General features: G+C 36.8%; 1 protein-coding gene across 6 annotated transcripts in view; it reads right to left on the bottom strand.

Moving 5' to 3' along the window:
• CSPP1 (centrosome and spindle pole associated protein 1) overlaps positions 1-15,649 on the bottom strand; it is a 67,588-nt gene that overhangs the window by 12,338 nt on the left and 39,601 nt on the right. For 4 of the 6 annotated variants that reach the window (XM_031058641.1, XM_031058640.1, XM_031058642.1 and 1 more), the window contains 11 exons: positions 14,098-14,210; positions 12,866-13,015; positions 11,495-11,641; positions 10,630-10,734; positions 9,734-9,800; positions 8,155-8,275; positions 7,326-7,471; positions 6,637-6,776; positions 3,463-3,469; positions 2,785-2,840; positions 1,441-1,504 (listed from right to left, as the gene is read on the bottom strand). In XM_031058641.1, coding sequence (XP_030914501.1) covers positions 1,441-1,504; positions 2,785-2,840; positions 3,463-3,469; positions 6,637-6,776; positions 7,326-7,471; positions 8,155-8,275; positions 9,734-9,800; positions 10,630-10,734; positions 11,495-11,641; positions 12,866-13,015; positions 14,098-14,210 — 1,116 coding nt within the window. Of the gene's footprint in view, positions 1-1,440; positions 1,505-2,784; positions 2,841-3,462; positions 3,470-6,635; positions 6,777-7,325; positions 7,472-8,154; positions 8,276-9,733; positions 9,801-10,629; positions 10,735-11,494; positions 11,642-12,865; positions 13,016-14,097; positions 14,211-15,649 lie in introns of all 6 variants that reach the window. The other 2 variants (XM_031058638.1, XM_031058637.1) reach the window with 1 other exon arrangement.

Consider the following 15,649-nt stretch of genomic DNA (forward strand, 5'->3'; position numbering starts at 1 on the left):
AGGAAATAACCAAGAACACTCCATTAGAGAGCTGACAGCCTTCCAGCAGATGAAAGGACACAGTTCACAGAAGGCACAGGTTGGATATTTATCCGCACAATACTGCTGATGGTGAACAGGGATTCAAAAATGCTAATTCCAGCTGGTGAAAAAAAAACTGTGAAAGGCTTTATGAAAGGCAATCAGCTACAGCTCACTGGAAGCTGGAAGAACCCTGCATGTCTGCCCTGCATCCTGTGCTCCCCTCCATGAGCCTGTCCTGGCTGAGATGGGATATTTGGCTCCAGCCTAGACTGGTGGGCTCTCCTGAGGCATCCTTTCACCAGTGGGCTGTACTAATACACAGTAATCCTTAACCTGAAAAGGAAGGTATTGCAGGGAGAACCAAATGCACCGAACAAGGCTGAAAGCCCCACCCTGTGCCAGGTTCTACCCTGTACTCCAGGACTTGCACCTTAACAGAATGGGCCTGAATACACTGCAAATGAAAAATTCTGCTTTTAACCAAAGCCAGAGATAATAATCAGTTTATAGAAACACTGTTTCATTAAAAAGTACCTGCAGGACTCTACTGCATCTCCCCTACAGCAAAGAATAAAACCCCTGCAAGATGACTTCCCAGAGATAACAAAGAAATTTCAAGATACTGAAATGCCTGCTAATGGAAAATAACATGTAAAGGCCTGAGCTGGTTGGGTTTTTCTAGTACCTGGAAATAAAACAGCACTTTTACATCCCCCCATGTAAAGGTTGAATAGAGAGACATTACATGAGGCAGTCTATATAAAAATCTTTAGAAAACTAAAAATCTTCTGCTTCAGATGATGAATAAGTGACAACGTCTATGAGTGTAATGTTGCAAGTGAAATGAAATAAAATATGAACAGCAGAAAAGTGACTAATTTAGCATGAATTGCTAATTTATACCCATATAATCATACTTAAAATCAAGCATGCTTGTAAATCAAAAGAATAACCATGAAAAGAACTGCTGACTGTCTAAGACTTTTGTATTTCACTGTGGACAGACTGCAAATGTAAGCTGTGATTGTCAATAAATTATTTGCAGCAGAACAATAGAAAAGCATTGCCAATGCTACCATTGTAACACATTTCCTGAATAAATATTAGCTTTTCCTTATCCAAAGCTGGGAAGATGTGAAAAAAAGCCCCTTGAAAGCCTAACCTCACAGACAAAGCATGAAGAGCAGAGAAAGATGTTTCTCATGAAAAGATGTAAGGTGGTAAAGGGCAACTGAACAGCATCATCAAATTTAGGTGTCATCTACACAAATTTGCTGCAGTAAAATTTCATAATTCTCTGCATTTTAATTTGGAGACATAACTTCCTAACAGTAATAATCATTTTAAAGACACAGCTTTAGACTAAACCATGTGTCTGTACACCCACAACATGGTTAAGGGGAGGTAGAAACTCACCAATAAAAGCACTATCCGATTCCAACAGTGAATTTTTCTGGAATTCATTAGATTTGTTCCTGAACTACAAAAGTGAAACAGAAAAAATGGAAATTCAGAGGCTTTAATACATTTCTGGGGCCAAATGATAATTAATGTAAATTAATTGCCAAACTTCTGCAAAGCAAAGAGCAGCTCTACAGTGTTAATATTCTACTAACCCTAACCACTTTGTGGTTCTAAAAACCCAATATATTTTTAAAGAATTCATATTCTTTTTAAGCATTAAGGTTTGGTTTTGTTTTTTTTTTTTTAACTTTTCAGTATAAAATCCCATTTGCTGAAATTGCCTACACATGACAACTGTTGTGGTAATTTGTTTAACACAGACATTTCCATCAAGAAATTGATCTGTGTCACTCTGTGTAAGGTTCAGAACAGTCAGTGCTCAAAGTGAGCTTTGCACTTAAGGTTTGTAGGAAGTATTGATCAAATGAAGAATGATTTCTTATGTTTAACTTATCCCACATACAATCTTTGACATTAAAGCATTAAAATAGCAAATTTCTGCATCATAATATCAAGCACTAAGACCAATATTCATAGCTCACATCATAGTTGCAACCATTTATTACAGAAATCCTATTGAGGAATAATTTATGTTGAAAACCACTCTAAAATCAAAGCAGTAAAAACTATCAGAGGAAACAGAACAAGAGAAAGCAAATATTTTACGGCAAAACATTGCTCTGAATGATAATTTCAGGCATTAAATTACAACTATGAAGTGCATGAATGTGATTATTTTTTAATAAAAACTGTTTCATTTCTGCATTTAGTTACAGTATTATCCTCAAGCTTAATGTCTTTTCTGTTGCAAAGTCTCCTGTTTTTCACTGCTTCACATTCCCATGAAATACAATTGAACTCTGTAATTCAGTATTTGGGGTTAGTGCAGGATAATTCTACTTTGATAGCACTTTATTTTGCTCTTTTCACCAAGTCAGAAAAAAAAAGTTTGATCTGAGAACAGATCCAATTCTTGATTACCAAGTGCATCACTTAAACCACCTGAATTCAGAGCAACTGCTTCTGGCTTGGCTTTTTCTACTAATTCTCATTCCCCAGCAGCAATCTAACATCATATGAATATAAAATAAGTACCAATGAATATGAAAGGAAGAGAGTTATAGAATCAGGCCATCTCTATAAGCAACTTGTATGTCAAGTTTAAAGAAGCTGTTGTTGGTGTGGACCAGAAAAAGAAGTAAATTAGTTTGCTGTCATTCCTTTCTCCAAATCAGTGAAAAACACAATATTTCTCACACTTGAAAAAGTAATATAATAAAAACTTTTTATTCTTACCAGGCCCATGGTTTGTGGGTAGTTGTCCAAAGCAGAATCCTCTTGATCATCAAAAACTACATAGACAAGAGACAAAATGACAGGGTTGACATAAAAAATAGTTAATAACAAAACATATTTTATCAGCTTATTATTGCAAAAATGAAGATCAGTATGCATTACATCTTTAAATATACATAAATTGTGCTGAAGGAATGGGTTTTTAAAATGTTTGAATGCAACAATTATTCCAGTTTCCTTATGTAAATTTAAGTAGAATCAGAGAAATCAAACAGAAATCTGTAGTTTATTACTTCTAATCTGTATTTGGCTCCTGGCAGGGAATAACAACCACAGCGGGGACTGCAGAAAGCCCCAAGAGTAAATGTACATTCAACATGCTAAGCACACCACACTTCAGCCTTCAAAGAGAAGTTGATCCTGACAGAGATCATTTCACAGAGGAAAGTCATAAGAATATATGTGCTTTTATCTCAGGATAAGAAACTCAGTTCTGGAGAGCACAGAGAACCATCCTGAAAGTTAAGCTAACAATGACCCAATGCATGCTGGAAATCTAAAGAAGCAGAACTGAAGTTATTTTTCTTATTTAGTTTAAATTTTCAAATAAATTATTTTATTAGATTGTTTCTGAGGCAGAGATGCAAGAAACAACACTTTGCTCAGTGTGCAGCTGACCTTCTGTCCAGCATCAGAGCACTGTCAGTCCTCCTGGCCTGACTGCCAGCCCGTCCCTGTCACACTGCTCCAGCGTGCAGCACCCAGCTCTGCAGCACAGCAACATCAAACCTGCTCCTGGGGCTTTCCCTCACATCCCCCAGGATAATCATCATCCAGAAGTCTGCAAAGACTGCCTCCTTTACAGGGACACAGCTAGCATTTAACAACCTGGCATATTTAAAACATTGATTTCTCAGTTTATGGTTTCATTAACAGTCAACATATTCCTCTTTCACATAAAGAGCAAAACAAACATATCAGAGGGAAAACTGTACAAAAAGCATGTAAGGCAAAGAACACTTACACTTATAGTGTGGGAAAGAAGGTATGCCTTTGCCACAACAGCCCATAACACACTATTTCACCCACAGCATAAAAGTACATACTGCTTTAATTAATCTTTCTTTCTGCCTTAAATCAGACAATAAAACCACTCATCTATTTTCAGCAAGAGGAAGGTGATGAATTTGTCTCTGAGGAAAATAAACTGGAAACAGAGAGATGGCAACTAATTCTAGATAGCTAGGTACTCAGTGACAGACTATAAAGTTAAATTATGTTGTTAAGCAGTAGGAGAGAGAAAGAGAAAAAGCTGTTTAAGGAGCCTCTAGAAGCATCAGTAGAAAATACTTATAAAAATCAGCTGCCTGTCTATTAATTAAATCTAAGCTAACCTGAACATCCTTTCCTTGGATGTCATCATGGAAGCCTACATTATCCATTAGCAGAAGTCTCAAAGACTCCATGTGCTTGAAATTAATGGAAAAGACAAATTTGCTTTCTAGATGGTGGAGGTTTCTCTGCAGAAAGCATTAAATGAAAACCTTCTCAGACTGGTCTATTAAAAAATATTCTAATGGCAGAAAACCAGAACCAAGCTCTAGAGAGATCTCAGCTGAAGCCACTGAATTATTATTCAGCATTTCAGTCAATCTCATAATGAGAAAGGCTGAAGTCAAGCCTATACATTTCATTTAGGCATTAAAAGATACTCACAACCATGTAATTAACACAGCATGTGATACAGATGTGCTTATTTGCAACTGTGAGGTTCTATTATCCAATATGGCCCACACTGCTTGAACAGCAGCTCATCTGTCCAAGATAGAACAGGGATCATCTTTAACACTCAACAGGAAACTGAACAGAACACAGCTGTCACCCTTCACATCTTGCTATCAATTCTGTTCATCTCACAGGTCTGGCACCAGCTAACGGTGCAAGCCTCAAAGCACCAGTGACCAGAAGAGACATTCAGTTTTTCCAAAGCAGTATGCAAAAATGTAAATATTTTCCTTCCACGTGTGTTGGTTTGATTTAATGCCCAACTTTCACCTAAGGCTAATAAAGTCTGAGGAGCAATTCCATGGGTGACTGTGGCAAGGCGGGAGGCTGTGGGAAGATGCCACGGGACACCCTGTGCTGGGCACAGCTGCTGCCACCAGGAAGCTGCTGCAGGACACAGCAGGGCCTATCAGTCATGTTTGTGATGCCTCTGCAAACAAATCTGAGCAAGAGCAAATCAAAGCATGGCAGTAGGACTGACAGATCTGTGAGAAGCAGACCTGGAGGCACCAAGGCCAGAAAAGGAGGAGGAGGAAGTGCTCAAGTGCCAGAGCAGAGGTTCCCCTGCAGCCCCTGAAGGACATTATGGTAGAGCAGATTGAAAGATGCAAGAAGACAGAAGCAGCAGAGAGAAACTGCTGTGTAATGGCCAAAATGCCCCCTTCCCAAGGCTGACATCACTCACTACATCCCAGAGGTAACTTGGTACCTGGGGTGGTACCAAGGAAGGGGAGCAGGGACACTGAGAATGAAGGAGTGAAACTGGGCACAGGGAAGGGGCAGAAAAGGTGCAGGCTGCATGCTTTTTATTTGCTGCTACTCAAAGTCAGTAATCAAATATTTAGGCTTAGAGTAATTAGGTTAATTTTCCCCAAGTCAGGTCTGTTTTACCCACAACAACAGCTGCTAACCAATCTCCCCATCTGCACCTTGGCCAACAAGTTTTATTGTTCCTGTTTCCCCAAAGGGAAGGAGTGAGGAGATATAAGCAAGACAGCAGCCACGTGGGAGTCTGGCTGCTAGCATAGGCTAAGTCACCACAGAAATAACGTTACTTTCTCTTCAGAAATTTAGTTGGGCCACTCTGAATTACAGAGGCACACACTTTTCCAAAAAATCTGAATCTTTCACTCAAAACTGAGTTCATTTGTATAGGTTTAAGCAACTCTTATTATAATTTCAAGTATCCTCTAAAACAACTGGAAATAGTGCTCTTTCATGACTGTTTGTAAAAGATACCTGAATGAACCTTACATTTGGAATTAATTGTAGCATGCAAAAAAAGGGATAATACATCTACTTTTCACTGCTTCTGCAATATGCAGCCAAAATATTTTCCATGTTAGGCTGCTAATGTTTACTATCTTAGGATCATCTCTATTTAGTGATACAAGCAACATTTTCCTTCCAGAACCTCCAAGTAGTTACACTATCTCACATGTGATTTCTAAACCAAAGGCTTTTTATGGCTATAAAGCAAAGGCTTTATATGGTTTCTGAAACTTTAAAATAAAGCAACCCAAGATAATGGAAATAAAAAAAAACATTTCATCCATTAAAAGGAGACCAAGGTGAAGATTTACTGGCTGTATTTTAATCCATTCACAGCCCAAAGCCATCCTACTTCCTCCATTAGAACTCAAGAATTGCTCCATGGAACTTAATCTGCTAACACTTTTTTTCACAGTTCAGCAAAAGAGATTCACTGTTCTGTAGTTTTCTCCAAGATACAGTAATAAAAATAAAACTACTTTTCCTTTAGAATTTTTGAAGCGTGAGGCACTAGTTAAATTACTTTCAGGGAACCAAAGAGAAACAGTCATAAGTAATTGAAAAACCCCCAAACTAAGTACAAAACCACAAAAGATCCCCCAAACACTCTATCATTTTTATGTTTAGATTACAATAGACTGATTTCAGAGTTCTGGTGTTTTAGTGCTACATACTGCAGCGCTGACAGTGCACTTGAAAGATGTAAAACTAGTGCTAGTGGGTCTTAATTCTTATCAAATACAAACCACACCATCTCAAAGATTTTTGTTTATCTCAGAGCATTCATTCCTTACCTTCTGTTTCTCTCCTCATTCTCATTTTGTCAAGTTTCCTCTGCTGCTCCCTCAACAGTGCCTGCTGTTGAATCTCTAGAGTCTGGTCATCTTTTGGAGGATCAGGATACATGTGCCTCAAGACCATACGTGTTTCAGGATCTAGAGCAAAGAGATGAAATTTACGTTTATTCCCAAAATTAACATTTCTGAAAAGCATTTTAAAAGAAATATCTAAGTCATAAAAAAACCATTAAAAATAATAGTGTCGACAGCCAAGAGGATGAGCAACTTAGCAACGATTTTACAATTTTACTATATTAAAAATACATCTTTTCTAGTAAAGAATAAACAGAAAGTTACACAGAAATATTATTTGTTGGTTGGTAAAAAAGTCAAACTCAGTCTATTTTCAGTAACACCATGACATCAAATGCACAAGAAGTTTAAGCAGCAGGGACAAGAAGACAGGTCAGTGCTCTGAGTGATGACACAGTGTTGTGAGGCCAAGAATTCCATGGAATGGCAGGAACAGCCCCAGAGAGATACACACACACAAACAAAATACTGTCCACAAAGTCCATTGCATGGGCAGTAGCTCATGAAGAGCCTGATTTTTATTTTTGTCTTTAAATCCTGCATGCAATGGAAGGTGGAGAAGGACAGAAGTTTCCCTACCCTTCTTCATCAGTAACAAGAAGATCTACCTGCCTTTGTATTTAAGTTCATTAAATTCCCAGATATTCTGTATATTGACAGGATCTTGTGCCTCCTTCAAGGAAGGTCTCCGAACTGGAGCCTGCAGACGAAGCCTGGCCATCTCAAATATGTCCCTTGGATTCTTCTCTCTCCTCCTGCTGGACAGGTTTGTAGAACAAGCAGAAAGCAATTTAACACCATACTATTAATGACTTGGATGGAAATATTGATAATGTTCAGATCTTTTATCTTTAAACAAAGCTGTCAAAACAGGAAAATATATTTCAAAGTAATGACACTGCATACTGTGTTATAAAAAAGAGAACTTACTTAAAATAAAAAACCCTCATACTTTACAGAGTGGAACTAAGGCTGGTAATTAGATGTGTCTTTTCCAGTTAATTGGTATGATTAGCTAATGCATTTTGGAAGCAAACCAAATTTATTAAATAAATAGAATATGATTTTTCAGTAAGAAAGAAAGTACTTCCACAACAGTACAGGATTCATAAGCATATTCAGCAGCTGTAGTACTGCAGTTTACAGGCACAAATCATGCCCTAGAAAAAAAAGGTAATGAGATATAATTCCGCCTTAGACATCTGTTTTAGACCACTCTTCAAGACAGAGCATTGCAACTTCCTATCTCACCAGTACAGCCATTCTTACAATAAATTTTAGCAAGAGTCCTGGAAAAATCCCAGACACATTAGAAAAAAATGAAAAAAAATGATATATGAGTTCTACCTTGATGTCTTCATTCTACTCATGTATTTTGGTCAACTACACAGTAAGTTCCTATGAAAAATCTAGCTTTTGAAACAGCAGATTAAATTCTTACCGTGTAATTGGTACATTATCATGACTGGCCACATTTAGCAACTGTTCCTGCAGTCGCCTCTCTTCACTACGAAGCTGTTTCCTCATCTCTGATAATTCGTTGATCACATTCTTCCTTTCCTCTGGAATTTAGCACAAATAATATAAAGATAAAGCATTTCAGAGCAATTTTGCTGTCTACTTATAAACATAAGTAAAAAATAAAGGGAAAAAACAGATATGAGGAAACATGAATTTTAAAAAAAGGATTGTACTAACACAAGAATCACAATATTTAATATACTAGAAAGATCAAAATTTATATTTTAAGACAGCACAAGGATGAGAACCCCTGAACAGCAGAAGACATACAAATGTCACTGGAAATGTTTTGCTGCATTTAAAAAAGAAAAAGCTATGGAATACAAGTGGGTGTAGCCAGCAAAAAGGCTTAATTTGAAATATGCAAAACTACATAGTCCTCAGATAACAGGAACTGCACTGGTATCTGCAAGCACTCAGTATCATTTTTTTCCCTGACTCAAAAGTTGATATCTGTCTGCCTAGTGCAGATTCTCTTAAGTGGTCAAGAGTTCCAACTTCAATTTTTATTACATGCTTATGTTGACCTCTCAGACCTGCTTTGGGTCTATGCTGTTTTTTATGTCAGGACAGCATTCCTCTGCAAGTTAAACCAGTTTCAGAAATTCCTCATTTTCCAAATAACATACTTAGAGCTGGATATTTGACTGACTTTTAGATTTTAGTGTCCAGAACTTAGCGGGCAAGTCTTACTAGTTGAAATCCTCAGAAACGAGACTCAGTTTATACGTCTTTATTTCTCTCTTGACAGAAGGTCTGAGTCAATCAATTTCCAAAGGCTGAATTAAGAACCACTCTGCCTTCCATTTAGTGGAAAATCCACAAGTCCCTGGAATGGCCTCAGGTACTTTCTGCTGCAGGCTAGCAGCATTTGTAGGCCATCACTTACATTTCATTTCATTTTACTTACTGCTACATTTACATATACAAGTATATTTCTTATATACTTGTAAAAAAAGAATCAGCAGAAAGATTACTGCTTTCCACCCACATATGGCCAGGATAACTAATATAAAGAAAACAAAGGAGATCCTTCCAGCACATCTGCATTTTAGAACAACTAGTGAAAGCTAAGAGGAATGAGGACAGGATTAGGCAGACTAACAAAGGTAGGTAGAATTTAAGAGTTAGAGCTGCAATCCTCTACACTCTGTCGGTCTAATCCCTTACTCAGCCAATCCAAAACTTTCCCATTTTGCCATATTCTGGTCACAGTGGTACTGCTGTTCCAAGAGATCCAGCACTTCCCATGCTATTCCATTATCAGAGTTTTTACAAAAACATATTTCCTTATGATGACGCATATGAATGCATTTTTATTTTGTCTTACAAATTCAGACATACCATACTAATACATTAATAGCACTAAGAGAGAGAAAACAAAGAGAGAGAAATGCAAACTTGAAAGGACCCTTCTTTTGCAGGCAAGAAAAGGAACTGTAACAGAGAAGGGTTTTCCTGTAACAGAAAGTGAGCCTGCAATGAAGACAAATACCCACCTAATGAACGCAGCTGATTTCTTCGAGCAGGGACAGGTGGAGAAGGAGCTCTGGGCTGTGGAGGATCCTAGTGACCATCATCAATATGAAATGTCATTTGTAAGAGGAAGAAATTGCAGTACATTTATTTCCTTATTTTACAGCTAATTTACATTAACAGTTGGAAGTCAGAAAGTAACCTTACAGGTTGTGAATGCCTAAGGTTTTTTAAATCTGATCTTTCAATGTATAATCCAAAATTACTATGACAATACCTGTAATGCACTATTCAGAGTTCTAAACAAATCTATTGCAAGTACGGCTAAAGAAATAAACTGACCTACCTCCAGAGCATTCTCCACTTTTAGAAAATTTAGGGAAAGCAATGGTTTAAAGTATGACATAAAATATTCTCTGAAACTGCGCTATAAAGTATTTAGCTCAGTTCAGACAAAGAGTTAGTAAAAACAAACAAACAAAAAACAAACAAACACTTTCTCAATAAAACAACAGAAGTATGGCCTGAGATTCAAATATCATAAGAAATTATTTAATCTACTCTCTTCTAGGAGAAATTTATTTTAAAAGCCAAAGAAGCCCCAGAGAAGACTTTCAAGTAAAAGAAATGAGCGGTCTCAGAACCACTACTGTAACTCATTTGTGATGCAGAGAAGAAAGCAAAGCATATTAGGAGCAATAATCTTCCTGTACTTGGAAAAAAAATTCTTCAATACTTGAAATAAAATTTAACCTCAAATTTCAGAGCTCCAAGATTGATTAATGTAAAGGCTGTCTCATTATCCGTGGCATTGCAGTAATAACTGGCAAACTTTAAAAACCTGGCATGATTTCATACCCAGTACTGTCTTAAATAAAGCAGTAGAAGCTTGCTCTGACAATCTTGTGCTCTAACATACTTGTGCATAGTAAGACAGACGGCTCTCAGCAGAGGGAATCCTCTCCTCCTTTCTCGCTGATTTGTTCTGCAGAGCGGGAATGACGGGTGAAGATTGTCGTGACAACTGCGGGAGGAAATCAAGACTGAAACTACATCCCTACAGCTTCTGAATAAAGTGTTCTTTTGGACAGGCAAAGTTTTGTTAGTGTTTTCCCTTTGACAGAAAGAAATGTTCCTAAGTGCATAAAATGACTGCAAAAATTATTTCATGTGATTTTTGTTTTCTACCCATAGAAATTCCAATACTTTTTTTCTATGCTGTAGGGTGTTTTTGTCTTAATTTATATTTCAGTTATATATCTTTTTTCCTCTAGACATTTCCTTTATATCTGTTTATTTTAGAGAAATTACAGAAATTTAGTACAAATTTTAAAAGAGAGTTTTATAATTTACTTAGATTTTGTCCATCAGAATTCTATGTGATGGATTTCTTACATCATGCAGAGAAAGGAAAATAATTAAATTTCCAAAAACACCATTGTTTAAGATGAACAGTCCTACCAGTCCTCCAATAAAAAATGTTATTTATATTTACACCTCAGCAAATGCAGGTCACAGTATTTCACAGCAGGTATAAAAATCAACTATTGAGTGCGGATTATTAATCTTGCTTTTACTATTTTTTAATGCAAATTTGATCAACAAGGTAATTTTCTACTGCAGTATGACTGATTTTTCCATCAGCTGTTCTCTTGCATTAAGTATACTGCAGTTTGATAAACTGAGAGGGGAACAACACTGAAGGTAGAGGTCTAAGAAGTCATGTGATTTCCTTAAAATCCAGTTATTTTTATAAGTTTTCTTAGAAAGTCACTTAAACATACCGTCTTCTTCTCCTCTTCCATCTTTTCTTTCTCAAAATACTGTCTAAGTTGTTCCTCTTGCTTTTCTTCTTTTTCTTTTTGTCGTTTTTCTGCCTCTTTTCTCCTTTCTTCACCTAATTGAATTACTTCTTTATTTTTCAATCTTCGCTGTAACATAATTAATATATTAAAAAAGACTCAATTAATACTATGTTTTCTTTCTCTTTGAGAAGTTAAAATTACACATCAAAGTGATTAGTATGAAATAAAAAAGCATATTTCATTAGTCTGACTTCATATATCCAAATTAAAATATATCTCATGCAAATCTCAAACAGCAGCAGCCCTGGCTTTCCTAATATCATTAAACAGAATTCCTAATAACTTCTATAAACACCAGTTTGTAAGCCCAGATCTGCCATCAGCTAAGACTAAACTGTAGGAGTCATTTCCAAAAATTAGGATTCAATTAAAACATACTGCAGACATGAATCACACTATCACAAGACCACAGGGAAATTATCACCTGGTCTCAGTTTTAGTTGTGTGACTGTGAATAGCAATGACACCAGGTAGCTCCCTACTCTCTGCTAGAACAGCTCTGGTATCCAGAAGATAAGGCTCATTCAACTAATCTGCTCATACTAGGGAAGGAGAATTTAGAGTGTAAGATAAACGTTCTGTCTTAGAAATTTTCAAGTGCTACATCCTAATCTTATCTTCCATAATCCCATATGGCACTGAAAGACTCTGCTTTGTCTCATGGCCTTGTGTGCTCTTCCTACAATTATTTATTATATTCTAAATAATGCAAATTTATTAAAAAGTGAAAACCCAAGAAATAAAAATTCGGGGTATGAATTAAATCCATGGCTATTGATTTAGGTTTGAATTTACCTCCATGAAAAGTATTCACTAGATCTGCTTGGCATTCATCCAAAACAAACAGTATTCTTGCCTCTCTTATCTCCTTGCCAATTCTAAAAGTCTGTACAAAATATTCCTGCATAGGTACATTTTTCAAATAATTCTATGAGAACTAGATTTAAAACAAAAACTGGAATAATATTTTTTTAATTCACCAATTTGATAAAGCTTTTTATTGGTCTCACCAGCAATTTCTTTTAGAAAGGAGAGCACCACTGTCATTTATAAAACTACAGGTTTTTTCTTGAAAGAATTAACAATACTTCAAGTTTGTAGTATAGCATGAAGAGTGAAAAGAATGAGCTAGTTAATGCTGATAATCTTCCACCTCTCCTCTGCCTTATGCAGACCCATTTAAAAGCAAAGATCAATTCACAGGACACTTCTTGGCTTACCTTCTAAACAACAAATATTACAAAGGGTTAGTTTAGGATGGAAAGAAGTCAAAGTATCAAAATACTACACCTCCTCATCTTTCCTCCTTCTCTCCTCCAGTTCCTCTTCATATGCTTTTTGAATTCTCATCCTCTGCTCTGCGAGTCGTTTTTCCTCTTTTTCTTCTTCTATTCTAAGTTTTTCTCGCTCTGCTTCCTCCCTACGTCTCTTTTCTTCAATCTTAAAAATAAAACAAAGAAGTATTCAACTGTCAATAGCCAGTAACAATCTGATTAACAACATTTACCACTATGATTTCTGCAGTACCTACTTGCAAATCAAAAGCTATATGGTGCAACTGAAAGAATCCTAGAGCCTGTCCTATATTTCAGCTTCACAATTCCCTTAAAATGAGATTCTATTTTACTATTTCTTTTTGGCCATCGGAGCCATCCCTCTACAGGAAAACTATTTATAAACAATACTAATAAAACCAGAGTATTTCCTAACACTTGCTCTGTTCAAGAGGCGCTGGAGTAACACTTTTATTCACTGGTTATATAATGGAAGATGGGAAACCAAAAAGATATGGTAATTATCTTTTTCCGTTCCACAATTGCAGTATTATTAGACAAAGCTCTGACTTACTGAAGCAAAAGATCTGCCCATTCTTTAGTCTATTTGACAGCCCTTTGCATGGAAAAAAAACTTTGATCTTTTCTTTTCAAGAGATCCACACTAAACACTGTACGACTTTAGTCGTCTCTTAAATTATCTATTATTTCCTTGATAATGTTATTTAATTACACTGATATTTAATTCATGCAGCATAAGATAAAATGTGAAATATTATGGACAGAAGACATAAGCTGGTTGAGGAACAACCAGGTTTTATATACCCATCAATAAATAACTACACTATGACTGATAACCATTTCATTTTGATGAACATGCATTTTTGTCATGTAGACTTCCAAGGGCAAACATTTTGGTTTCTGTAGTCATTTATGTATGCAAACCTGTACTCTATCCACAGTTTCAGAACTCAATACTGTATTTAGAGAGCAGTACTTAAAAAAAATATATAGAGAGAGCCTAGATTATAGAAGCCAACTATTAAGAAATGCTTGTCTAAATGATGCTACTATGTAAGCCAAAATCCAAGAAACTCCATAGTATGTAGCTTTCAGTACACCTCTTGTGTGCAGAATTGGCTGTGATAGCACAGGTAAGGTCTTTGGTGGGCAGTGATGATTTACTCTGAGTGTAAATCCTCCTTTTACAATTTATTTCACTGGAAGATATCTGGCGCAAACATTCACCTGTAGACGCAGGAAGTTCTTGTAGGATTCCTGTCGCTTAAGCTGCTCTGGGGATGGAGGCTCAGCAAACACATTACCTCGAGCAAAAGGAGAGGCCTGTGCAAATGTAATACCTGAGGGAGGGGAAAGGTTACAGATAAAAAACAAACTTAAGACAGGAAGCCAGAGTGAGGAAGGGGGAATCCGAGACACTTGTTTCAAAAGGAAGCTTATGGCAGTCGTAACTCAAGGCTATAGCTGGGCTTGAAAGTTCTCTCATTTTCTGCCTGGAATAATTGCCAGGTTTGAACTGTTTAATACCATCCAAGTGAGCTGCATTTCTACAAAATAACACCTACTAAAGTCACCTATTCTACTGTTCAATCTGCAGCTTAGTATCTAAGAACATTACCTGCAAATTAATCAGAATAGCAAATACTTTACACCTCGTAACTTTACTGCTTGCAATTCCTTTGACTTAGAACATACAATTCTCTTCCTCAGATTTATTCACTCTTTAAAAACAGAGCATCCTAACAGAACAAATATTACTAAATAGCAAAGGATGCTACAAAAACCAAAGCCCCAGACTGGCAAATAAAATTCTAAGCGGTCAGAAATCTGAATTCTGCCAGTATAAAATGTTTTTTGTCCTATAAAGTTTGAAGTGTCAGGTTTCCTTTAGCCCTGAGTTACGATCACGACATAACCATACCGTGCCCAAAGCTCTAGATAGGAGGATTAATTCAGATACCACACAGAACAGGTTTTGCAGAACAGAATCCCTGCAAGAAGCAGACAAGAAAGAAAGGAAGTAAAGGAAAAGTAGAGGAAGTTGTGCTAACTTCCCAGCTCATGCATCATGTGACTCATATCATGTCTGCTCTGAAGGATGGTGCCTCAAAGATGTGCAAGAGTAATAGCTCCACTGAGCTGAGATGAACATTGCATTTCCCTATACGGTAACACCCCAGTCAGATGAAAGCATAAATAACACATTAAAGTATTCCCATAGGAATGCACATGTTTACTGCTACAGCCTAGCCCCTTAGGAGCATGTGTTTGCATACCAAGGAGTGCACTTCGAGATTATTTTTCCTTACATGGAAGCAATGCCTGAATCCTTCCAAAAGAGAACTAAATTTACATGTGGCTCTTTCATGATGGAGTTACTTCCATATAAAAAAGCAGAATAAATTTTATATACCATTTAGAAGGCATGGGTGCAAGACAGACAAGTTACTATGGGAAGTATCAAGGAAAATGCCTGCTGTGTACCAGCTACTATCCTGCAGGTTCCTCTTTTAACACGGCGGTGTACCAAAAAAAACCCCAAATATCCAAGTAACCAAACCCAGCAAAACATACACAAAGCCACTCTACTACGTGGCTGATCAAATTCAAGGTGCAAGACTATAAAGTTCCCATCATTGATCTGCACCATCCTCCTGATCCCAAAATAAGTGATCTAAACAAGAGGCTCTTAGCTGTTTAACATTATTACTTTAACAGCCTTCCTGTTTCACTTCTTACTGAATGGTTAAACATACAACCTGTAATACCATGTAATTCT

Source organism: Geospiza fortis, unplaced genomic scaffold (assembly GCF_000277835.1).
Source record: "Geospiza fortis unplaced genomic scaffold, GeoFor_1.0 scaffold121, whole genome shotgun sequence".
NCBI classification, from domain to species: Eukaryota; Metazoa; Chordata; class Aves; order Passeriformes; family Thraupidae; genus Geospiza; species Geospiza fortis.